The sequence below is a fragment of the Entelurus aequoreus genome, linkage group LG19, assembly GCF_033978785.1.
Source record: "Entelurus aequoreus isolate RoL-2023_Sb linkage group LG19, RoL_Eaeq_v1.1, whole genome shotgun sequence".
NCBI classification, from domain to species: Eukaryota; Metazoa; Chordata; class Actinopteri; order Syngnathiformes; family Syngnathidae; genus Entelurus; species Entelurus aequoreus.
In genome coordinates, this window is record NC_084749.1 from 43,314,389 (window position 1) to 43,341,844 (window position 27,456).

Below are 27,456 nucleotides of genomic sequence, written 5' to 3' on the forward strand. Positions count from 1 at the left end.
GGGCTGCACAAGCCACAACGACATCCTCGGCTCAGATCCCCACATCAGGGCAAGGAAAAACTCAACCCAACGGGATACAATGAGAAACCTTGGAGGGGGCCACAGATGTGGGGAGCCTCTATATAAATGACATTTGCAAAGTTACAAAAGATTTAACCCTTGTGTAATGTTCATATTGTTGTTACTCAGCCAGTGTTTGTGGGTCTGATTGACCCGTTGCATTTTGTGGCTTTTAATGCCTCACAATCAAACACTTTTATGTTAAAATACTGAACAGAACACCCTTTCCCAATGGGTGAGGGCCGACATCCGGGCAACTGAGCTACATACGGGTTCTTCGAGCCATAGCAACCAGACTGGCGTTGAAAACAAACCGTTGCCATTACTCTTTAACCTGTCGACCTACGCTGGTTAAACCCGTCATTCTGCCTCCAAAATGCAGAAAAACTGTGTTGTTTTTGGTTGTGCTAACCACAACTGGAAACAGGGAAAACAAAGGTTGTATTTTGTTCTGCCAAAGCGCGATAAAAGCCCACAGAGACGAGACAAATGGCTCGCAGCTTTACACTGGGAAAACGAGGACGGTTCTCACTGGAGTCCCCCAAAGTCCCGGGTCGTGTGTTCGGATCACTTTGTTTCTGGTAAATATAAGGAACAAAAATCCACCTTCTTAACCACAACTTGGCTATACCGTCCTTGCTAATGTTGTACTTGTTGAATTTGTACCTTATAACGTTCGACAGCTGAAGTTGTTGTACAAAAATAACATGCGGTATATACTATATAGTCTATAGCCTAGCTAGCTATTTTCGAAAACCGGACAACGAGAGGATACCAAAGGCAGCGTTAAGATGGACACCACCGGGAAAACGTAAGCCAGGGCGGCCAAAGACCACCTGGCGAAGAACAGTTGTACTTAAACAATACATGTAGCCCTCAAATCTCTCAATATTTTATACACTAACACTTGATCTTGTTGTTGATAACTTCTGCGTCTCTTTCTTAGTAGCACGCAGGCTAAGCTAACTAGCAAGCTAAGCCAAGCCTGAGAAGCTTTAAAGTTCACTGAGACGAGTCTGACGCAAATAATACATTTTCGTTTTTTCACACGATATGCGAATAAGTAAAAATGCGTAAATGAAGGATTTAACGCCGACTTCCAAGCCACAACGCTCGTTAAATGCTTTTTCTGTCAATGCTGTGTTCGCTGTGAGCTGGTTTGTTTTCAACGAATTCCCGGCTGCTAGGGGATTGGTAGGCGGAAGTGACGTAGGTCCGCCCTCACCCATAAACACCTGTTCAGTATTTTAACATAAAAGTGTTTGATTGTGAGGCATTAAAAGCCACAAAATGCAACGGGTCCATCAGACCCACAAACGCTGGCTGAGTAACAACAATATGAACGTTGCATGGAAAATTTCTTTGCCAGTTTCTGCATCCCACAGGGATTCTTTTTTTGTGTTTCTGCACCTGCGGTTCCCACACAAGGTTGCAACATTGTTTGTCAACACTGTCTGCTCTCATTTTCTCGCACATTTGACCCTCTGATGTTCTGTGTACCTACACTCTGTCCTCCTCCTGTCTCAGCCTGCTGTGTGTGTGCGTGTGTGTGTTTGTGTGTGAGTGGGTGTTTGCATGTGCTACACAGAACATCAATTTTCACACTTCTATTAGCCCCGGGTCCAGTGGACCCGGACATCTTATATGTAATAGAAATGTGTAGGGGGGTGTATGGTGTGTGGTCATTAAATATGTGTTCTGATATATGTTCTTCACAGAAAATGAGCCAAAATCAGTGAGTCTCAGTTTGAAAAATTAATTAATTGTATCATTTTTCTTTTAATAAAAAAATGAAAACGGGTCCCACAGACCCGAACACCACACAAGTTAGTATTATTTGTGGATGATACAACAGTGTTTTGTTCAGGAGAGAACACACAGAAGATAATACAAATAATAACAGAAGAAATGAACAAATTAACAAAAACAGACTATCTTTGAATCTCAGTAAAACTAAAATAATGCTATTCGGTAACAATAGAATCAATCAATCAATCAATGTTTATTTATATAGAGCTAAATCGCAAGTGTCTCAAAGGGCTAGAAGAGAAAGTCAAACAAATACAGATAGATGGAGTAAATATTGAAAGGGTAAATGAAAGCAAATTTGTAGGTATAATGATTGATGATACATTTAACTGGAAATCTCATGTAAAAATATACAACATAAAGTAGCAAGAAACACATCAATAACGAAGAAAGCAATATATGTTCTAGACCAAAAATCCCTCCATATTCTCTACTGCTCGCTAGTGTTACATATCTGAGTTATTGTGCAGAAATATGGGGAAATAACTACAAAAGTACACTTCATTCATTAACGATGTTACAAAAAAGATCAGTTAGAATAATACATAATGTTGGATACAGAGAACATACAAACCCTTTATTTATTGAATCAAAAATACTGAAATTCCACGACATAGTTAATTTGCAAACAGCTAAAATTATACACATAGCAAACTATAATATGCTGCCCAAGAATATTCAACAATTCTTAACAAGAGGAGAAATATAATCTTAGAGAGAGATGTAATCTAAAACATTTGTACACACGTACAACACTTAAAGGGAAACTTCGGTTTTTTTTCAACCTGGGCCCTGTTTTCATAATTTTTTCTGTATATGTGAGTGCTGGATAAAACATTTTTTGAGGTCGCGCCAGTATTGAGCAGGGCAGGCAGCCTCCAGCCCAGCTAACGCTCGTACACAGGGCAACTGGCTCTCGTCAAAATTCGGCCTATAAACATGCATTTTTTTCACACTGACAGGCTCAGATAGTTACAATGAGTGTCCGACAACATACTAGAAAGGAGAAATTAACGTATGTCTCTACCTTTAGCTGGAGATCGCTGTTTGTTGTGAGCTGTGTCCAAATCTCACCACGCTACAAATCTCGTTCCGAAATCTCGCGATAACTCGCGACAAAACACCGGTGGAAAAACAGTTACCATTGTTTTACTTTTATCCTTTTCTATAAAACTAAACTAACAGTCTTCGGTAACTTAGTCCAATACAAAATCACTTCGGTCGTCTCTCTTCACCTCAGTCAGGTAACTGTTTTTCCACCGGTGTTTTGTCGCGAGTTATCGCGAGATTTCGGAACGAGATTTGTAGCGTGGTGAGATTTGGACACAGCTCACAACAAACAGCGATCTCCAGCTAAAGGTAGAGACATACGTTAATTTCTCCTTTCTAGTATGTTGTCGGACACTCATTGTAACTATCTGAGCCTGTCAGTGTGAAAAAAATGCATGTTTATAGGCCGAATTTTGACGAGAGCCAGTTGCCCTGTGTACGAGCGTTAGCTGGGCTGGAGGCTGCCTGCCCTGCTCAATACTGGCGCGACCTCAAAAAATGTTTTATCCAGCACTCACATATACAGAAAAAATTATGAAAACAGGGCCCAGGTTGAAAAAAACCGAAGTTTCCCTTTAAGACCTTCAGTATATCAGTATGTGGAATTAAATGATGGAATGGATTGAACAAAGAAATCAAACAATGTACTAATATGATCCACTTCAAGAAACTCTTCAAACTTAAAGTGTTTACAAAGTACAAAGAAGAAGAACCATGATAAACATTCTGAATTTATCTCATCCATCCATTCATTTTCAAGATAATCTTACTCATCTCACCATATGAAATATAATTTACTTCACCAATTATTTATTTATTTGTATTGTTATTACTTATGGAGTATATTGTGACTACATTGAGAACAGGAAGTGAACAAGAGTTTTAGCAACTGCTATGTAAAGGAAAAGGGGTAGGATTAAATAAACTCTGCTTCTTCCTACTCCTTTTCGAACATGTTGAATAGAGAAGCTGGAAATTGTGATGCATCATGTTGTATGCATGCATGTTCCAAATAAACTCAAACTCAACTCTCCGTAATTCAATGTACAGTTGTTTGGTTGGTGTCCGTTTATTTCGAACATGCATACAACTACAATGTAATAAATCAAATTTTTTTCCAGTTTTCCGAAAAGGAGTAGGAAGAAGCAGATTTAATTAAATCCTACCCCTTTTCATATCATAGCAATTTTTGTCACATTTGTTTGTTCTCAATTTTTTATCACAACATTGAATAAATGGATTAGTAAATAAATGAATAAACACTGAGTTAATACACAAACAGTTAAGGATCTCACAAATGATTTATGGTTCACAATATGATATTAATGAGATTATCTCATTTTGTGATAGGGATCAAGATGATTCTTCTTGGTACTTTGTGAACACTGTGTTTGAACAATTTCTCAAGCCTGATCATATTATTACATTGTTTGACTTCTTTGCTTAATCCATTCCATAATTGAATTCCACATACTCACATGCTAAAGGTGTTAAGTGTTGTACATGCTTACAGATGTTTTAAAATAAATGTTTCTCTTAGATTATATTTCTCCTCTTTTGTTGAAAATAAGTGTTATACATTCTTGGGTAGCAGGTTATACCGTATTTTTCGGAGTATAAATCGCTCCGGAGTATAAATCGCACCGGCCGGAAATGCATAATAAAGAAGGAAAAAAACATATATAAGTCGCACTGTAGTATAAGTCACATTTTTTGGGGAAATTTATTTGAGAAAAGCCAACACCAAGAATAGACATTTGAAAGGCAATTTAAAATAAATAAAGAATAGTGAACAACAGGCTGAATAAGTGTACATTATATGAGGCATAAATAACCAACTGAGAACGTGCCTGGTATGTTAACGTAACATATTATGGTAAGAGTCATTCAAATAACTATAACATATAGAACATGCTATACGTTTACCAAACAATCTGTCACTCCTAATCGCTAAATCCCATGAAATCTTATACGCCTAGTTTCTTACGTGAATTAGCTAAATAATATTATTTGAAATTTTACGGTAATGTGTTAATAATTGCACACATAAGTCGCTCCTGAGTATAAGTCACAATGAAAAAAACTGCGACTTATAGTCCGAAAAATACGTAATTTTCTTTATACATAACGTAATTTTAGCACCCCAAAAGGGACAAGCGGTAGAAAATGGATGGATGGAAAAGAACCCAATCTTTGGACACAAATACAATTTTGTTGTCAAAATGTCATACGGGGAAAAAAAAGTTGAAGTTTTATTTTGAGCAATCAAAGTTTATTTATATAGCCCTTAATCACAATTGTCTCAAAGGGCTGCACAAGCCACAACGACATCCTTGGCTCAGATCCCACATCAGGGCAAGAAAAAAACTCAACCCAATGGGAACAACGACAAACCTTGAAACGGCCCCGCAGACCCACCTGGGTGACCGATGCAATGGATGCCGAGTGGATGCAGTTAATAATGTGAGAGTCCAGTCCATAGTGGGGCCAGCAGGGGAATCTCTTGCATGTAGACACGTCGCGGAAGCATAGATGTCACCGACTTTCACAACTTCATGTGAAAGTCCAGTCCATTGGGAGGCCAGCAAGGGGATCCTGATGCGCACCATTTATTTGTTCAAAACTAAAAATATTTTTATCTAGAGATGTCCGATTATATCGGACCGCCGATATTATCGGCCGATAAATGCTTTAAAATATATTATCAGAAATGATCGGTATCAGGTTTTCAAAACGTAACATTTATGAATTTTTAAAACGCCGCTGTGTACACGGACGTAGGGAGAAGTACAGAGCGCCAATAAACCTTAAAGGCACTGCCTTTGCGTGCCGGCCCAATCACATAATATCTACGTCTTTTCACACACACAAGTGAATGCAAGGCATACTTGGTCAACAGCCATACAGGTCACACTGAGGGTGGCCGTATAAACAACTTTAACACTGTTACAAATATGCGCCACACTGTGAACCCACACCAAACAAGAATGACAAACACATTTCGGGAGAACATCCGCGCCGTAACACAACATAAACACAACATAAACACAACACAACAAATACCCAGAACCCCTTGCAGCACTAACTCTTCCGGGACGGTACAATATACACCCCCGCTACCCCCCACCTAAACCCCGCCCACCTCAACCTTCTCATGCTCTCTCAGGGAGAGCATGTCCCAAATTCCAAGCTGCTGTTTTGAGGCATGTTAAAAAAAATAATGCACTTTGTGACTTCAATAATAAATATGGCAGTGCCATGTTGGCATTTTTTTCCATAACTTGAGTTGATTTATTTTGGAAAACCTTGTTACATTGTTTAATGCATCCAGCGGGGCATCACAACAAAATTAGGCATAATAATGTGTTAATTCCACGACTGTATATATCGGTATCGGTTGATATCGGAATCTGTAATTAAGAGTTGGACAATATCAGATATCGGCAAAAAAGTAATTATCAGACATCTCTAGTTTTATCTAAAGTAAAATTTGCCAGCAGGCACGTCAGCCGGCGTCTCCTCACTCATCTTTGCACTGACGTATGCATTGACCTGATCACTCACCATAGAGAAACCCCTGTTGCCTTTCAGATAAAAAGAGCATCTACAGTCAAAATAGATCTTGTAATCGTTCTGTGTATACACATGAATAATGTCATTTTTTAATTATCACATAAGCCCTACAATGGATTTAAAATGTAACCACATTACGGCAATGTAATAGGAATAACTTGGGCATAGTTTTCTCACTAAATTGTCCTTGTCTTAGTGGAATGAGGTGACCCGTCTGTTCCGGGCCGGTATGCCCGTCAAGAAGCACCGGCAGAGCTTAAGGAATCACTCCTCGTGCTTCACGGCCTCTGCGGCTGTAGAATGGCTGCATCAGTTGCTCTGTAGCAACAGCAACTTCGGCCCTGATGTCACCAGGCAACAGACGGTCCAGCTGCTCAAGAAGTTTCTGAAGAACCATGTAATAGAAGATGTGAAGGGCCGCTTTGGAACGGAGGATCTGGAGGACAACAACACACTTTACAGGTTTTTTTTTATTTTTTATAGCAGAAACCAACCCGAATTTTCAACGTCTTACATAATATACAGTATTTGAGCTTGCATTGTCCATGTCTTGTCCTTTTTCAAAGATTTCCATACACCTCCCCGCTGAAGCCGATCCCTTGTCCAGCTGCGCCCTCAGCTTCCAAAACTGTAAAGAAAAGGCCCTCACTGAGAGATAAAGACAGTTTCTTCAGGTTTAAAAGTGTTAAGAAAAATGAGGATACAGAGGTAAGCTATACTGGAAACAAATAATTTCCCTAAGCTTTAACCAGGTGCCTACTGCTGCAGAAAAAGTTACTGGCAGGCAGAAACCATTGTACCGTATTTTCCGCACTATAAGGCGCACCGGATTATAAGGCGCACCTTCAATGAATGGCCTATTTTAAAACTGTGTTCATATATAAGGCGCACCGCATTATAAGGCGCATAGAATAGACGCTACAGTAGAGGCTGGGGTTACGTTATGCATCCATTAGATGGAGCTGCGCTAAAGGGAATGTCAACAAAACAGTCAGATAGGTCAGTCAAACTTTATTAATAGATCACAAACCAGCGTTCTGACAACTCTGTTCACTCCCAAAATGAATAAACAGCTGTTTTATTATTTTCCCTGAGGTAAAGTCAGTGACGTGGTGTTTTGTTTATCTTTTAACAACAGCAAGGTATAACATGTAGTGCAACATTTATATCACATAGTGGAGGGGAACTTTTCCTCGATTCAATAAACAGGTGAAAAACAGTCTGATACTGTTACGGTAAATCAAACGTTAGTGCAATCACAATATAGTAACACTCGAAATAGTGCAGAGCAATAACAATATCAATAATTAAATGTTGCTCAAATGTTAATGTCACACAAAATAAACATGTAATGCTCACTTTATTAAGTTATTCCTCATCCACGAATCGCTCGAATTCTTCTTCTTCAGTGTCCGAATTAAACAGTTGGGCGAATACGGCATCCAACATGGGCTCCGTCTAGTCGAAGTCGTCATTAATCGAGTCAGTGTCGCTGCTGTTGTCTAGCAGTTCAGTGACAATTCCTGCCTTCCGGAAAGCTCGGACCACAGTTGAGACTGATATATCAGCCCAGGGATTTACGATCCACTGGCAGATAGTGGCGTATGTCGTCCGGCGCTGTCTCCCTGTCTTGGTGAACGTGTGTTCGCCTTCTGTCATCCACTGTTCCCATCCACTGTTTGGGGTCTTTACATAAACACACAAATGGAAATGAAACGGCACGCCTCGCGCAATCATATATCCCAGCATGCACCGCACGCTTCTTCTTCTACGGGGGAAAATGATGTCGGCGGCTGCTTACCGTAGTTGCGAGACCTGTTGTGGCTCAATATTGGTTTTTGAGACTTTTATTAGTAGGTTGCACAGTGAAGTACATATTCCGTACAATTGACCACTAAATGGTAACACCCGAATAAGTTTTTCGTCGGGGTCCTCAAATTGATTCATGATATAGATATATACTATCATCATAATACAGTCATCACACAAGGTAATCACATTTAATTATTTACATTATTTACAATTAGGGGTGTGTGTGTGTGGGGGGGGGGGGTGTAGGATATGGACAGCAAGTAGTGGACATAGAGAGAGAGAGAGAGATCAGAAGGCATAGGAAAAAGTATCAGCATTTGATTGTTTACATTTGATTATTAGCATTTGATTATTAGCAATCCGGGGAGGGTGTTAGTTTAGGGTTGTAGCTGCCTGGAGGTGAACTTTTATTGCGGTTTTGAAGGAGGATACAGATGCCCTTTCTTTTATACCTGTTGGGAGCGCATTCCACATTGATGTGGCATAGAAAGAGAATGAGTTAAGACCTTTGTTAGTTCGGAATCTGGGTTTAATGTGGTTAGTGGAGCTCCCCCTGGTGTTGTGGTTATGGCGGTCATTTACGTTAAGGAAGTAGTTTGACATGTACTTCGGTATCAGGGAGGTGTAGTGGATTTTATAGACTAGGCTCCGTGCAAGTTGTTTAACCCTGTCCTCCACCTTGAGCCAGCCCACTTTGGAGAAGTGGGTAGGAGTGAGGTGGGATCTGGGGTGGAGGTCTAGAAGTAACCATATGGTCCATATATAAGGCGCACCGGATTATAAGGCGCACTGTCAGCTTTTGAGAAAATTGGAGGTTTTTAGGTGCGCCTTATAGTGCGGAAAATACGGTATACTTCTAGCGTGTATATAAAACATTGATGGAGATTTTGGGATGTTTTTCAGAGAATTTTATAGGGGGAATAGAGCAAATCCCCTTACCTCTATTGTTAGCTGACTCTTGCTGGCGTTTGAGTTAGAATGCATTAAAAAAGAAAAACTTGTCTCACATATGATTTGTAAGTAATAGTCAAAATTCCCAAACAAGTGCAGTTTTCCTTTCATTGGTTTGTAGACACACTAAATAAAACAGTAAAGTTTCAAAATAATATAACACATTTTGGTAAATAGTTTTTTAAATAATTGGAAGAAAGTTTACATTTTAACATGCATTAAAATGATTAATGTAATAAATGATACTGTAATTAAACCCAGTCTGAAACCAGGATCAACTCTTTTTTATGTTTTGAGTGATAATGGTAACGATTTGTTAAAGATGATCAGACAAATTACATTAAACAGTTCTTATTGATTATTATTTTCCTATGAAATGTGTATAATGTGGGTTTTTTTCTGTATTCTCTGTGTGACCATTGCATGGCTTGTAATAATCTAGGCCAGGGGTCGGGAACCTTTTTGGCTGAGAGAGCCATGAAAGCCAAATATTTGAAAATGTATTTCCTTGAGAGCCATATAATATTTTTTAACACTGAATACAACTAAATGCATGCATTTTTAAGTAAGACCAACATTTTTAGAGTATAATAAGTCTCTTATTCTTTTTGATAACATTGTTATTCTAAAGCTAACCAGTAATAAATAAAATACTTCTTACCATTAATGCGACTTCTTGATCAGGTGCGGTAGAAAACAGATGGATGGATTAAAATGCAATATTTGCATTTGGCGGCATGCACACACGATATGGCGACATGCACACACACCTCCACAAATGCCTCATCTATTTAAAAATAATGTTTTATATTTTGAACGTTATTTTTAACACTGTGGAATTATTCATTACTTATCGTGTTAAGCAATGTCAGCTAAGATTTATCTGAGAGCCAGATGCAGTCATCAAAAGAGCCACATCTGGCTCGAGAGCCATACGTTCCCTACCCTTGATCAAGGTGATTAATTAAGCCTACAAAACATGTTTAAAGCTTTTTGTACAGATTTGGAAATATAAAGAATGCAGAGTTTTTAAGCAATATTTCATTCAGTACATTTTTACTTCCAGGCAACTGTCAATCCTGATCGTCACTCAGAGGAAGGAAAAAAAGAGCAGGGGGTTCACAGACGAGAGCTAACCGGTGAAGATGAACGTAATATCTGGAGAGACACTACTCTGACGCAGTAATAACACATAAGCACACTCGCATCTCAAACACTTTGCCGTAATGAAGTCCCAAAGAATATGGCGCTGGTTGGGTAAATTATTTTCTGTCTTTTAGCCTCCAGAAGATTCTGGGTGTCACATCTCTGGAGGAAGTTTTAGACCATCGTTGCATAGACCCTCAACACATCATTCATAACATGACGAAAGTCAATAAGCATGGGGTGGTAACTCTGGATGACAAAACTGGTATGTTCTTAGTTTTCTTGTGTTTAATATTGTTTTCACTTTTCTGCCCAATTTGCTAGGTACTGTAGCTTATTTAGTGGCACACATCATACATTGTATGTAGCCTAGTGGTTAGATGCTGAGGAAACATTTTGGAAGGTTGGATTCTTTCGCGCTTAAATGTACCTTCTAAGGCAGACCTAGGAAAATTAAGGCCCGGGGGCCACATGCGGGCCGTTAAGCTTTTCAATCCGGCCCGCCGGACATTTCCAAATAATTTTTTTAGATCTTTAAGATGGAGACTTTAGCTGCCATTATGATGTGCAGTGATGTTTTCAAATGACCGTTAGTCTTGAACTATACAAAGTATTTCAATGGTTGGAATCTGCGCTTTTGCATGATATACTATGGTAATCTAATTAATTACTATGGTAATCTAATTAGTTACTATGGTAATGTAATCTAAGTCACATCAGCTCAGACGAGGCACCAAGCAGTGTGGGTGGGGAGCGTTTCCACAGAGTGTTTCCAGAGCGGCCAGCCTGAAATGCAGGTTTTTTTTTACAACAAAGTTCTAAAGCTTAGCGATATATCAGTTATATCAGATTGTAGATGGGTCTTTTTGTTACTGTTCACGTTCATATTTCGCTGTGTTTATTGCATTTTGCTTGATTGTAAAATATGTCGATTGAAAGGGGGTGTGACGTTCATATGTTGTCAATATTCAGTGTTTTATCGTTCATAGTTAATATTGTAAATCCCACATTCTTTATTTTCATGTACCGGTACGTTCTGGGTGTCTCATTCAGTAAGAAAATGTAAAATTCCATTTCGTTTTTTAAGGCAGTCTGTCATAACTTTTAATCAGACATTATTGTGAGATTTTGTATTAGTGTTCCTAAAAATAGATATACCAGCCCCCAGACACATTTGTTTCTCTAAATTTGGCCCCCCGAGGCAAAATAATTGCCCACGCCTGTTCTAAGGACATTTGCCATGCCCAAGTACAAATTATGTAAGTGGTTTAAAAATAGGCACTATATTTTACTAGAAGTAAAATATGGGTGCAAAGATGGGTGTAGTGTGTGCATTAAGATGACCCCTCTGTTTACAAAACATATTTTTAAGACAAAATCTATCTCTTTTTAAATCATGTTTTTAATAACTGTTTAATTACCTAGTCAATTATCTTGAAACCAGCATTATAACTCCCGTTGTTTAGACTGTGTTTACATATTTGCTTTGAACCCAGCGATGACTAACAGCCAATCTAACCTTTCTAGATGACCTTCCTCATTGGGTTTTGTCCGCCATGAAGAGCCTGGCTAACTGTGAGTAGAAGCAAACATGACTGATATTTTAGTCTCAATTACTGGTAAATGTAAGATATACACTTTTGCAAGTGGTACCACTACTTGTAATTCATTGACACTTTCTGTGAGAAGAAATGGAATTGAACACTGGGCGAGCTAGAGTTCTTTTCTTTTTACATATATTCCTTTTCAAGCTTTATAATTTGATTTAATTGAATCCTTTACTCTTTATTATTTTTACTAATGATCTTCCCTGTGTTACAACAAACACCAATATGGTTACGTATGCAGATGACACAACTCTGTACAGTACTGCGTCTACCTTAAATTACCTAGAAAATCACTTAAATCAGGAGCTGGAGAGAGTGTCACGCTGGGTAAATGATAGTAAACTTGTTGTGAATATTGACAAAACAAAAAGCATTCTTTTTGGATCCTGGCATATGCTTGTTGATGACCCTCAGCTTCATATTTCAATGTCAGATATACCTATTGAGCAGGTTGAGAAAGGAAAACTGCTTGGTGTGCTATTAGACAGTCAACTGTCATGGTCCGATCATATTGATGGTATTTTAATGGAAATGGGAAGAGGTTTAGCCATGGTCAGGAAGTGCTCCACCTACTTGACCTCCTCAACAATGGGTCAAGTCATACAGTCCTTGGTTTTCTGTCATCTTCATGACTGTCCTATAATATGGTCCGCTACGACTATGTCTGACCTGAACAAACTGCAACTTGTTCAAAACAGAGCGGCTAAACTGGTACTTAAATGTTCTTTGCGCACTAATATTTCATTTATGCATTCACGCCTGTCCTAGTTGTCTGTTGAACAAAAGATGCATTGTAGTCTCCTTATGTTCTTTAGAACTATCATGTTAGATCAATCACCAGATTACTTTTACAAACAGTTTTTAAAATCAACTAACACTAAGGGTGTAACGGTACATGTATTTGTATTGAACCGTTTCGGTATGGGTGTTCCGTTCGGAACGGAGGTGCACCGAACGACTTTCCACACGGACATATTAAGTAGCGCACCGCACGTTGTGTAAACAATGCACACCGAGGCACAACACACGGCATGCTAGCAACGACCAGGCTACTACAACATGCAAAAGCCAGAGCTGGAAGACCCTCCTGCCTCGTTAAGATCTCCCGTTTGGGAACATTTTGGCTTCGCGGTGCAATACAACAATGGATAACATCGCTTCAACGAAGAGAAAGACCAGCGTCGTGCAAACACCGCATTCAAGCAGCCTCTCCTCTGCGAGTCAGGCAGGGCTAAAGCATTAACAAATGCCGTTGGTGTTTTTATAGCAGCAGATTTAAGACCATATTGCATTAAAAACTGGACTTTGACCCACTTCTATGGTGGAAGAACAATGAGCCCATATATCCTCTTACTGCCAAGTTAGCCAGGCACTACCTTGCCATACCTGCTACCTCCGTGCCCAGCGAAAGGGTATTTTCCACAGCTGGAGACATTGTAACTGCAAGCAGGTCTGCTTTTTATGCAGACAATATGGATAAACTGATTTTTCTGGCAAAAAACATGAAAATTGAGTGAAAGTCACCAGTGTTAAAGGCTGGGGGGGGGAAGAAAAGTCAATCTGAGGCTGAGTTGACTTGAAACTGTTTAATGTTGCACTTTTTGTATGTAGAAGAAAAGTTTTGTCATTTTATTTAATCTGAGCAACAACTTGAAGACGTTTAATGTTGCACTTTATATGGGGAAATGTTACAGTTCATATGTAGAAAGGTTTTGTTAAGAAACCAATTCTCAACCTTATCTTATTTAGTTTTTTTCATATATGTTGACTGCATTAACCCTGGCAATGGACCCTGTGTGTATATGTATGTTATTGTTATGCTTAGCATTCATGACTGCCTGCTGTTGCACTTATCAGCCTAGTGGTGGCTCACATCCATCACACACACAGCTATTTTAAAGCAATGTTAAAAGGATAAAGCCATTGTTTACACATTTTGGTAAATAAATAACCAGAAAATTTATATTTTGTTGTTTTCTTACTGTACCGAAAATGAACCGAACCGTGACCTCTAAACCGAGGTATGTACCGAACCAAAATTTTTGTGTGCCGTTACACCCTTAACTAACACACATATTCATGACACTAGGAATGCCAGCAATGGCTATTTGGCACTTCCTGCTCCCAGGACCAATCTCCTCAAACATACAGTCATGTATAGATGTATATCATTCTGGAATCGGTTGCCATCTCACATTAATCTCTCACAAAGTAAAGTGTCATTCAAGACAGCTATGAAGATACACCTATTGCAGCTGCCCACATGACGTGCATTTTTAATACTGGGTTTAAAGGCCTACTGAAACCCAATACTACCGACCACGCAGTCTGATAGTTTATATATCAATGATGAAATCTTAACATTGCAACACATGCCAATACGGCCGGGTTAACTTATAAAGTGCAATTTTAAATTTCCCGCTAAACATCCGGTGGAAAACGCCTTTGGATGATAACGTATGCGCGTGACGTAGCCAGTGAAACAGGAGTATCGGTAGCCCATTGAAGCCAATACAAAATAGCTCTGTTTTCATTTCATAATTCCACAATATTCTGGACATCTGTGTTGGTGAATCTTTTGCAATTTGTTTAATGAACAATGGAGACTGCAAAGAAGAAAGTTGTAAGTGGGATCGGTGTATTAGCGGCTGGCTGTAGCAACACAACAAGGAGGACTTACTTGGATAACAGACGCGCTAGCTGCCGCTAGCCACCAACCGCATCTGTGATCGGGTGAAGTCCTTCGTCGCGCCGTCGATCGCTGGAACGCAGGTGAGCACGGGTGTTGAGCAGATGAGGGCTGGCTGGCGTAGGTGGAGCGCTAATGTTTTTATCATAGCTCTGTGAGGTCCGGTTGCTAAGTTAGCTTCAGCGTCGTTAGCAACAGCATTGTTGAGCTTTGCCAGTCTGAGAATTATTAACCGTGTAGTTACATGTACATGGTTTAATAGTATTGTTGATCTTCTGTTTATCCTTCCAGTCAGGGATTTATTTATTTTGTTTCAATCTGCATTTGAACCAGATGCTATCACGTTAGCTCAGTAGCTGAAGAGCTTCACCGATGTATTGTCGTGGGGATAAAAGTCACTGTGAATGTCCATTTCGCGTTCTCGACTCTCATTTTCAAGAGGATATAGTATCCGAGGTGGTTTAAAATACAAATCCGTGATCCACAATAGAAAAAGGAGAGAGTCTGGAATCCAATGAGCCAGCTTGTACCTAAGTTACGGTCAGAGCGAAAAAAGATATGTCTTGCACTGCATTCTAGTCCGTCACTCTAAAGTTCCTCATCCACTAATCTTTCATCCTCGCTCAAATTAATGGGGTTATCGTCGCTTTCTCGGTCCGAATCGCTCTAGCTGCATTGAAAACAATAGGAAAATATGAGGAGGCGAACAACTGACTACGTCACGTTACTTCCGGTAGGGGCAAGGCTTTTTTTTATCAGAGACCAAAAGTTGCGACCTTTATCGTAGTTGTTCTATACTAAATCCTTTCAGCAAAAATATGGCAATATCGCGAAATGATCAAGTATGACACATAAATTGGATCTGCTATCCCTGTTTAAATAAAAAAAAATCATTTCAGTAGGCCTTTAACTAGCTTTTTTATCTTATGCTGTATTTTTCCTTTGTATAATGTTTGGTAATGTATGTATTCTTCGTATTTTTATTTTGTATGCTCCTATATGGACCCCAGGATGATTAGCAGTCGCCTTGGCGTCAGCTAATGGGGATCCATTCAATAAACAATAATTTAACTGCCAGTAACCGTCTTGTTTATTTCCAGGGCCAAAATATGACAGTGCACAGCCATCCTATCCAGGTTTTGAAAGGGATGTCTTCAAAACTGTGTCTGATTACTTCTACAGCCTTCCACAGCCATTACTCACATACGAACTATATGAACTGTTTATCAATGTGCTGGGTAGGTACTCTTCTAATTTGGTCACTTTTGACCATTGCAAAACCTGCTGTCTAAACCTTGTTTAGTTGTGTGTTGTGATTGCTAACAGTGGTTTTTGTTGTTATTTCTTCTCTCTGGAAAGCTAACTGTGCTTGCTGTGTTGTCTTTGATTCTATGTGTACATGTACAGTACAAATGTTAACTAACTGAAGGTTCTCTCTCTCTTTTGCTTGCACTGACCCTCTGCCTGTAACACGCTCCCCCCCCTGTCTTCCTTTCTGTCACCTTCCAGTGTATTGTGGGTATGTTGCAGCACCCACTGCGCACACCCGCAGCAAACGAAAGAAGCACGACCTTCCATCAGCGCCCCCTCCCGCCAAGACATCATTTCGCTCCACAGAATGTCTCCTGCTGTCACTGCTCAGACAGGGAAGTTGTGATGAGACCGAGTCGCCAATGAGGGAAGTGCTTAGTGGGAAAGTCCAGTCAAAATTGGCTGTGCTGAGTGGAAACTGTGTTAGTGCAGACAATGGTCACTTGGGAAGCAGCTGCATGAACCTGAGCACTGCTGGATCATTGAAGCAGCAAACCAGGAGCTGCTCACTGGAAACAATCCTTGATGACTCAACCTCTCTGACAAGGCAACCAATATTTTTGTCCAATGATAGCTTGGCATCTTCCAAGAGAAGCCAAGATAACGACCTTTGGGCACCTCTCAGTTATTCAGGATTTACTTCTGCAACAACAACTATTCCATCGCTAAGTGCTCCACAAACCTACAACAGACGCTCCATAGATTCTGTTGCTACACAGTTAGCAAAACCGAGGATGCATAAATTGCGACCACGGAGTGCGGGCAGCTGTTTGGACATAGTTGTAGAGACCAATGAAGAAGACATTAAAGAGATGAGGTGGAAAGGCCGTGCTGCAAGCTGCCTAAATGTAAACACCTCCGGGGAACAGCATCACTCCCTTGTAACTGCACACCTTCCCTCGGCATGCACCAAGCCACGCTCCGGCTTTCCGTCTTCTCCTGCAACCAAAGCACACTCGCCTCACGCTATTGCAGAACCTAGTAAGCCCAGACTGGCTTCCAGCACGTCCTGTCTTTGGACCTTGCCGCCACCTGCTGTTGTTCGCCGTTGCATCAGCTCTCTGGATGTGTCCAAGCGGCCTCGGCTCACTTCACTGCATAAACAGTCTGCTTGTGTGCCCACTGCCAGCACGCAGCCCCCTCTACCAAAATCTGAACACAGTAAGACCTCCCCTATACCTTTCTGTGTGTCTGCCGATGTCTAATCCAACTAACCAACCATGTAACAACCCAACCATGCTGTGCCAGTGTGTCTCAGAATGCAACACTTGCTCAAGTCAGGGTAAAGAGAGGTTGTTTGTAGACAATGATTGTTATGACCTATTATGTACAGAATGTAAAAGGGACATACAGCTAATTGGTAAATATCAACATTATAGAAGAATGTTCATTTAATTAGTTTAGAGTAAAATAGATGTGAGGCAGAGAATCAGTGAACCAATTATGTAAGATTGCTGTGCTCCACATGTTCATCCATATTTTCATATGGATATGGACATCAAGTAGTGGACATAGAGAGAGAGAGAGATCAGAAGGCATAAGAAAAAGTATCTGCATTTCATTGTTTACATTTGATTATTAGCAATCCGGGGAGGGTGTTAGTTAAGGGTTGTAGCTGCCTGGAGGTGAACTTTTATTGCGGTTTTGAAGGAGGATAGAGATGCCCTTTCTTTTATACCTGTTGGGAGCGCATTCCACATTGATGTGGCATAGAAAGAGAATGAGTTAAGACCTTTGTTAGTTCGGAATCTGGGTTTAACGTGGTTAGTGGAGCTCCCCCTGGTGTTGTGGTTATGGCGGTCATTTACGATAAGGAAGTAGTTTGACATGTACTTCGGTATCAGGGAGGTGTAGCGGATTTTATAGACTAGGCTCAGTGCAAGTTGTTTAACTCTGTCCTCCACCTTGAGCCAGCCCACTTTAGAGAAGTGGGTAGGAGTGAGGTGGGATCTGGGATGGAGGTCTAGCAGTAACCTGACTAGCTTGTTCTGAGATGTTTGGAGTTTAGATTTGAGGGTTTTGGAGGTGCTAGGGTACCAGGAGGTGCATTCGTAATCGAAAAAGGGTTGAACGAGAGTTCTCGCCAGAATCCTCATGGTGCTTTTGTTGACCAGAGAGGAGATTCTGTAGAGAAATCTCGTTCGTTGGTTAACCTTTTTGATTACCTTGGTTGCCATTTTATAACAGGAAAGGTTAGCCTCTAGAATGGAACCTAGGTAGGTAACCTCATCTTTCCTGGTGATAACAAAGTCATCCACTTTTATGGTGAAGTCATTGACTTTCTTGAGGTTGATGTGGGACCCAAACAGGATGGATTCTGTTTTACCCAAGTGTATGGATAGCTTGTTGTCAGCGAGCCAGGTGCAAGTTCTACAGAGCTCAGCACTGAGGATTTTCTCCACCTGTGACTTGTCCTTGCCGGATACCAGCAGGGCAGAGTCATCCGCAAACAAAAACAATTCACAGTCGCATGCCGATGACATGTCGTTTATGTAAATTAGGAACAGTAAAGGTCCCAATATACTGCCTTGGGGGACTCCACAGCTCACCGAGAGGGGGGGGGGACACGGTGCCGTTCACCTCTACCACCTGTACCACCTGGCAATTTAAAATAAATAAAGAATAGTGAACAACAGGCTGAATAAGTGTACGTTATATGACGCATAAATAACCAACTGAGAACGTGCCTGGTATGTTAACGTAACATATTATGGTAAGAGTCATTCAAATAACTATAACATATAGAACATGCTATACGTTTACCAAACAATCTGTCACTCCTAATCGCTAAATCCCATGAAATCTTCTACGTCTAGTCTCTTAAGTGAATGAGCTAAATAATATTATTTGATATTTTACAGTAATGTGTTAATAATTTCACACATAAGTCGCTCCTGAGTATAAGTCGCACCCCCGGCCAAACTATGAAAAAAACTGCGACTTATTGTCCGAAAGATACGGTATATAATAATAATAATAATAATAGATTTTATCTGTAAAAAGCACTTTACATTGAGTAAACAACGTCAAAGTGCTACAGTGTATTAAAAAATACAAAAAATAATAATAAATAAATAAAAAGATAATAAAAATAAAAATTAGAACAGCCAAATAGCTAGAACTAGTATGCATATATCTAAAAAAAAAAAAGAGGCTTTTTTAAAAGCATCCACAGTCTGTGGTGCCCTCAGGTGGTCAGGGAGAGCGTTCCACAGACTTGGAGCGGTGGAACAGAAAGCCAGGTCTCCCATTGTTCGTAGCTTTGTCCTCGGAGGTTGGAGGAGGTTAGCCTGTCCGGAGCGGAGGTGTCATGTGGAGGATTTGGGGGTGAGCAGTTCTTTGCGGTAGAGGGGGGCATTTCCATGGAGGCACTGGTGGGTGAGTAGGGAGACTTTGTATTCAATCCTGAGTGGAACAGGAAGCCAGTGAAGGGATTTGAGAATTGGTGTGATACGGTCGTATTTCCGCACTCTCATCAGGATCCTAGCAGCACTATTCTGTATGTATTGCAGCTTCTGGATATTAAGCTTACAACACCGTTATATGACACTGATTTCTCTGGCTGTACCTGTCTGTGTGCATGCAGGCCTACTCCAGCTTCACAACGAGCGCGTGGCCATCGAGGCCCTACAGCTGTGCACCCTCCTCCTGCCCCCGGCATCTCGTAGGAAGTTGCAGCTCCTAATGAGGATGATGTCTCGCATCAGTCAAAACGTGGACATGCCCCGCCTCCACCCTGCCATCGGCACCCGAACCTTGGTGAGAGAGAAAAGTGACACATTTTCATATTTTGACACCATTGAAAATAAACTGAAGCACAAAATGACACGATGGTATTCTGGAGGGAACAAAATCAGATGTTTAGATTCCTCAAGTTGAGGAAATAAAAACATCTGTCATGCTTATGCTTGTTTGTATACATTTTTTTATAATTATTATGACCTATTATAGACTTATTTGTTAGCCAGCAGCAGTGTAAAATAATTACAAGATAGCAGAATACAGTGATGTTTTTCTGTATATAAAATTGTGGCCATAAAGTTTGAACATTTAATTTTTTCACTTAAGTCTTCCTTTGTTCCTATCATTGTATTTTTCAGATGGTGCACTCGTTTTCAAGCTGTGTTCTTGGCAGTGCTGAGGAGTGCGATTTGGACGAGCTGTTGGCCACGAGGCTAGTTTTTTTTCTTATGGATCATCAGCAAAGCATCCTGTCAGTTCCAGATTATCTACTCACTGCCATCCATGACCATGTGCAGTACCTGCGCACAGCTCAGGTACGTCTGAAAATTGTCACTCACTGTTTATACTTAACAAAATACAAATGCAACATTTGTTTTTCTTTACACATTTGCTACCAATTGATATATAACTGTGCTTATATTCACAAAATGATTTATTAGGCTCACAGATGAGCTGCAGCCTATCCCAACTGACTTTGGGCGAAAGGTGGGGCACATATAGACAAGTGTCTGTGTGTATAGTAGATATATACACACACACACATACAGTCGTGGTCAAAAGTTTACATACACTTGTAAAGAACATAATGGCTGTATTGAGTTTCCAATCATTTCTACAACTCTTATTTTTTTGTGATAGAGTGATTGGAGCACATACTTGTTGGTCACAAAAAACATTCATGAAGTTTGGTTCTTTTATGAATTTATTATGGGTCTACTGAAAATGTGAGCAAATCTGCTGGGTCAAAAGTATACATACAGCAATGTTAATATTTGCTTACATGTCCCTTGGCAAGTTTCACTGCAATAAGGCGCTTTTGGTAGCCATCCACAAGCTTCTGCTTGAATTTTTGACCACTCCTCTTGACAAAATTGGTGCAGTTCAGCTACATTTGTTGGTTTTCTGACATGGACTTGTTTCTTCAGCATTGTCCACACGTTTAAGTCAGGACTTTGGGAAGGCCATTCTAAAACCTTAATTCTAGCCTGATCTAGCCATTCCTTTACCACTTTTGACGTGTGTTTGGGGTCATTGTCCTGTTGGAACACCGAACTACGCCCAAGACCCAACCTGATTTTAGGTTGTCCTGAAAAATTTGGAGGTAATCCTCCTTTTTCATTGTCCCATTTACTCTCTGTAAAGCACCAGTTCCATTGGCAGCATTGATAGGCATGGTGTTCCTGGGATTAAAGGCCTCACCTTTTCTCCTCCGAACATATTGCTGGGTATTGTGGCCAAACAGATAAATTTTTGTTTCATCTGACATCACATGGACAAAGATAAGACCTTCTGGAGGAAAGTTCTGTGGTCAGATGAAACAAAAATTTAGCTGTTTGGCCACAATACCCAGCAATATGTTTGGAGGACAAAAGGTGAGGCCTTTAATCCCAGGAACACCATTCCTACTGTCAAGCATGGTGGTGGTAGTATTATGCTCTGGGCCTGTTTTGCTGCCAATGGAACTAGTGCTTTACAGAGAGTAAATGGGACAATGAAAAAGGAGGATTACCTCCAAATTCTTCAGGACAACCTAAAATCATCAGCCCGGAGGTTGGGTCTTGGGCGCAGTTGGGTGTTCCAACAGGACAATGAATCCAAACACACGTCAAAAGTGGTAAAGGAATGCCTAAATCAGGCTAGAATTAAAGGCCTACTGAAAGCCACTACTACCGACCACGCAGTCTGATAGTTTATATATCAATGATGAAATCTTAACATTGAAACACATGCCAATACGGCCGGGTTAACTTATAAAGTGCAATTTTAAAATTCCCGCCACACTTCCGGTTGAAAAACTCCTTTGGATATGATTTATGCGCGTGACGTCACAAAATCCACGGAAGTGGTTGTACCCCATCGACCCGATACAAAAACCTCTCGTTTTCTTCGACAAAATTCCACAGTATTCTGGACATCTGTGTTGGTGAATCTTTTGCAATTTGTTTAATGAACAATGGAGGCTGCAGAGAAGAACGTTGTAGGTGGGATCGGTGTATTAGCGGCTAAGTACAATACTTACAGCAACACAACAAGGACTACTTACTACGCCTAGCCGATGCTTGCCGCCAAACCCACGGATGAAGTCCTTCGTCGCGCCGTCGATCGCTGGAACGCAGGTGAGCACGGCTGTTGATGGGAAGATGAGGGCTGGCTGGCGTAGGTGGAGCGCTAATGTTTTTATCATAGTTCTGTGAGGTCCGGTTGCTAAGTTGCTAAATTAGCCTTAGCGTCGTTAGCAACAGCATTGTTAAGCCTTTCCAGGCTGAGAATTTTTAACCGTGTAGTTACATGTACATGGTTTAATAGTATTGTTGATCTTCTGTCTATCCTTCCAGTCAGGGGTTTATTTATTTTGTTTCTATCTTCATTTGAGAACGATGCTATCACGTTAGCTCAGTAGCTAAGTGTGTCACCGATGTATTGTCGTGGAGATAAAATTCACTTTAAATGTCCATTTCGCGTGCTCGACTCTCATTTTCAAGAGGATATAGTATCCGAGGTGGTTTAAAATACAAATCCGTGATCCACAATAGAAAAAGGAGAGAGTGTAGAATCCAATGAGCCCTTGTACCTAAGTTACGGTCAGAGCGAAAAAAGATACGTCCATCACTGCCTCTCTAGTCCTTCACTGTAACGTTCCTCATCTATGAATCTTTCATCCTCGCTCAAATTAATGGGGTAATCGTCGCTTTGTCGCTCCGAATCTCTCGCTCCATAGTAAACAACGGGGAATTGTGAGGAATACTAGCTCCAGTGACGTCACGCTACTTCCGGTACAGGCAAGGCTTTTTTTTTATCAGCGAGCAAAAGTTGCGAACTTTATCATCGATTTTCTCTACTAAATCCTTTCAGCAAAAATATGGCAATATCGCGAAATGATCAAGTATGACACATAGAATGGATCTGCTATTCCTGTTTAAATAAATAAAAATCATTTCTGTAGGCTTTTAAGGTTTTAGAATGGCCTTCCCAAAGTCCTGACTTAAACGTGTGGACAATGCTGAAGAAACAAGTCCATGTCAGAAAACCAACACATTTAGCTGCACTGCACCAATTTTGTTAAGAGGAGTGGTCAAAAATTCAAGCAGAAGCTTGTGGATGACTACCAAAAGCACCTTATTGCAGTGAAACTTGCCAAGGGACATGTAAGCAAATATTAACATTGCTGTATGTATACTTTTGACCCAGCAGATTTGCTCACATTTTCAGTAAATTCATAAAAGAAGCAAACTTCATGAATGTTTTTTGTGACCAACAAGTATGTGCTCCAATCACTCAAAAAATAAGAGTTGTAGAAATGATTGGAAACTCAAGACAGCCATGACATTATGTTCTTTACAAGTGTATGTAAACTTTTGACCACGACTGTAAATGCACACTAAGCATTCATGTGTGAACCAAATTATTTTTTAAACATGAGCTTTGGGTTACATTTATTGCACTTCAACTATACTGTCATACTTCACTTAATTGAATATGGGAGCTAATTATACGTTTCTACTTTATTTACACACACCACCTTGTGGTCAAATGAGGCTTATTGAAAGTAAGAACTCAGTCATTTTTTCCACAGATCCCAGTAGACAACGCCGTTGTTGATGGTGGCAACGCAGTGTGCCCTCCGCTGCCTTTGTTTACGTTCTGCCGTCAGATCAGCGGTGCAGAGTTTGAGCAGCAAAGGTTAGCATCTTCCCAGAAGGCCATGGAGGAGTTACTGGAGATGCTGGTGACGGACCAAAACATGACTGAGAAGGACAGACGCAAAAAGTTGAAGCAGGTAAAAACAAATATTATGAAGAATAAAGCGTCCAGGTCTAGTTTGTGAATTTGTATTTTGCTGCTTCAAAGGGGAACTGCACTTTTTTGGGGAATTTTGCGTATCACTATGAAAGACATGACAACCTACAGTGTGTGTGTTTTTATTTAATGCAGTTTAACTCGTAAATAAAACTCCCCTTACAGGTCCTCTATTCCGCCCACAATACTCCATTTCGTGACTTGACTATTAACCAAGTATTAGTTATATTGTTATTATAAGCGCTAACGCAGACCAACTATATATAGTCCAGGGTGTCCCGCAGCGCTAAAGTCTTAAAAAAAAAAATATATATATATATATATATATATTATTATTATTATTATTATTTTTTTTTTTTGTCCTGTCCAGCTTCTCAGGCAAATCATATAGTTGATGTAGATGCCCATATCGGCTGTTCAGACGGTGCGGGTTAGCAGAAAGGTGTTTAGCAGGTGAGCATAATGCAGCGGACTCTACCCAAATTATAATAAACACCTCCCAGTCAACTACTAGTAACATCACTATGAGCCCGTTGACGTTCTAGAAACATAAGCGGCAGCTCAGCTCGCTCGCAGTCCTTGAGGTGAAGGCTAATTAGCTTTTAGCGTAACGTTAGCTCATTTTGCAGTGTGTGCATTTGTGCGTGCGTTTGTGTGTTACGGACAGCAAAGCCCTGTCTGTCTGAGAGAAAGACAAGCATTACTGACCTACAGTTAACAACTAAGTTATTTCACTTGACCTTTTTCTGTGTTGAAGCAGCAAAAAAGGACATTTTGTTAAATGAAGAGTTTCTGTCTCTGATAGTTGATATAATAATGTAACTGCATCATAAAGCCTCCATGGTGTTCAGGGATGAATAGTCTCTCCTATTGCTATTGTACTATTTTTTCAGCTATAGTTACATTAATCATTAGCAATGTAGCAGCCTAGTTTTGAATGGCAGGGTCCCTGCTATCACATGTTGATAAAAATATAACATTTACATAATAAAAATCAACTACAGGCTTCCCAAATGCTGTAATAAATTAAGCATGATGAGTTGAGCATATGTCAGCATGTGGCGCCACTTTTAACTCTTTTTTTTCAAACGCTTATTTACAGTAAGTCATTAATTTGACTTACTGACAACATGTGATAGCAGGGACCCTGCCATTCAAAACTAGGCTGCTACATTACTAATGATTAATGTAACTACAGCTGAAAAAATATATTATTTACAGTAAGCCATTAATTTGACTTAGTCATTATTTTGACTTAGTAAATATTGACTTACTAAGACAAAATAATGACTAAGTCAAATTAATGACTTACTGTAAATAAGCGTTGGCAATAAGCGTTTAAAAAAAAGAGTTAAAAGTGGGGCCACATGCTGACACATGTTGACATATGCTCAACTCATCATGCTTAATTTAATTTACTAAGTATGTCATTATTTTGACTTAGTAAATATTGACTTACTAAGACAAAATAATGACATACTTAGTATCTTAGGTAACTAGGAGTGTTTTGTTTTTACTTTACGGAAAAATATCGAGATATATATCGTATATTGCCATTCAGCATACGGAGCGGAAAACACAACCAAAAATTGTAGGCTTGTTCACGCGATGAAGCCGGCCTACTTCACCGCAGTCTGTAGTCTATTGCCCCCCCAGGCAGCGATGATATGGAGACGTGATGGTGGCGACAGGCCAATTTACACTGTTCCTTACACCCACCCAGCCCCTTCCCCGTCTGTCCACCTTAACTAGCAAATATTCTGGGGTAAACACTATAGTCGCTCCATTTGTAATCCAAGTGTGTTTCAACATTGCGTTTTTTTTCAGTTTCAGAAACAGTACCCTGACATCTATGCTCAGCGGTTCCCCCCCAGAGAGAAGGCAAGTAAGACTGACAACATGCCAAAGATTAAAGCTCCACTGCTCAATATCAGGAAGACCAAAGTTTTCAGTATCAGGAACTAAACCGGCGACAGGTCTCACTGTTGCTGACATTCAGCCTCCAGCTAAGTACGCTGCACTATAACTGCACTCTCACACCGTTACCTTGGAAACCATTATCACTGTTTGTGCAACTCAGCTGGGATATTTTAGGCAGGTTTTAGTTAGGTGTCCACTTGTGTGTGTGTATGCCAGTTGTACCTTTTTGGGAAATTAGAATTCTTGACTTACATAAGTTATGGCAGTAGCTTGATATCAATGGCTTGAAAAGCAATTACGCTTATGTTTTGATCTACTATTCATTTTCACACGGGTGAATTTTTATTCAAAATGTTCAGTGCTTGCTTGTACAGTATACGTGTGTGTTAAGTTTTCCAGATTGTTTAAGCTTTAAGTTGTTTATATCAGCTTGAATGGCATTTTAGTTTATTGGCTATTGTGTAGTATTGTTTTGCACTGGGTTTAGAACTTTGCAGCAAGCATACTTCAATGATGTTTTATTTATAAAAAGGGTATACTCATAACATAGCAGACTCCTTTTCAGAAGGGTTTTACTAGACACCTGTATTTGTTTAGAGTATAAGGTTCAGTCCTAAAACTTACAATCAAATAGTGCTTTTCGGGAATTACTTTGAATTGAAACGCCATCTTGTATTTATTGATCCCATTTTTTTTTTATGAAGTATTATTTTATTAGTAGTTGGTTTACCTCCATTATGCACTGCAGTGTTTATGAAGCCCAGTTGCACATTTCCCTCTATGTCCTCAACTATGCAAATTCTTGGGAAATAAACATTGAGCTGTTGGACTTTGACTTTGTGTGTTACAGTACATTGAAGTGCACAAACGAACACAAAGATGTCAAGCATTTGCATCGTATGATTTTTATTTCTACATTTAAAACACTTCCTTGTGGTCCACATAACACGCAATGGTGGTTATTCGGTCAAACATTTGCATAGATTTTGTTGTACAGACCATCTTCTGTGGGCGGACTTTTTTTACGTGCCGAAAAATCCAAACGGCTCGTCTGGAGAAAGTTTGGAAAAAGGCAAGATTGTTTTATAAATACCTCCGCCATGCCTCCATAGTTTGATTTCAATTTTTTGTGACTTATGGGATATTAAAACCCCTTAGTTTTGCATAATATTACCTATTGATCTTGTATAATAGGACCCTTAAAACACGGGACAGGCCAATAATCCCCAAACTATATCTTGTAAAAAATGTTTTAAATTAAGCTGATCATAAAGAATACAGCACAGCGCCGCTAATCGCCAGCTTGCAACTTCAGTGCTAATAGCTAGTCAATCAATCAATCAATCAGTGTTTATTTATATAGCCCTAAATCACAAGTGTCTCAAAGGGCTGCACAAGCCTCAACGACATCCTCGGTTCAGATCCCACATAAGGGCAAGGAAAAACTCACAACCCAGTGGGATGTCAATGTGAATGACTATGAGAAACCTTGGAGAGGACCATAGATGTGGGTGACCCCCCGCCTCCCTCTAGGGGAGACTGGATGCAATGGACGACGAGTGGATCTAACATAATAGTGAAAGTCCAGTCCATAGTGGATCTAACATAATAGTGAGAGTCCAGTCCATTGTGGGGCCAGCAGGAGACCATCCAGAGCAGAGACGGGTCAGCAGCGCAGAGATGTCCCCGACCGATGCACAGGCGAGCGGTCCACCCCGGGTCCCAACTCTGGACAGCTATCTTAGATGCTGAGAATGTTATAGTAAT

At 40.2% G+C, this 27,456-nt stretch overlaps 1 protein-coding gene across 1 annotated transcript in view; it reads left to right on the forward strand.

The window, feature by feature from the left end:
* The window catches only part of depdc1a (DEP domain containing 1a), a 27,159-nt gene extending 640 nt beyond the window's left edge, over positions 1 to 26,519 (forward strand). The window contains exons 2-12 of the mRNA XM_062028527.1: positions 6,689 to 6,954; positions 7,059 to 7,200; positions 10,322 to 10,437; positions 10,536 to 10,666; positions 11,929 to 11,976; positions 15,798 to 15,935; positions 16,207 to 17,169; positions 19,595 to 19,767; positions 20,109 to 20,285; positions 23,546 to 23,749; positions 25,597 to 26,519. Of these exons, the coding sequence (XP_061884511.1) occupies positions 6,689 to 6,954; positions 7,059 to 7,200; positions 10,322 to 10,437; positions 10,536 to 10,666; positions 11,929 to 11,976; positions 15,798 to 15,935; positions 16,207 to 17,169; positions 19,595 to 19,767; positions 20,109 to 20,285; positions 23,546 to 23,749; positions 25,597 to 25,734 (2,496 nt within the window). The 3' untranslated portion in view covers positions 25,735 to 26,519. The remainder of the gene's footprint in view (positions 1 to 6,688; positions 6,955 to 7,058; positions 7,201 to 10,321; positions 10,438 to 10,535; positions 10,667 to 11,928; positions 11,977 to 15,797; positions 15,936 to 16,206; positions 17,170 to 19,594; positions 19,768 to 20,108; positions 20,286 to 23,545; positions 23,750 to 25,596) is intronic.
* The last annotated feature ends 937 nt before the right edge of the window (positions 26,520 to 27,456 follow it).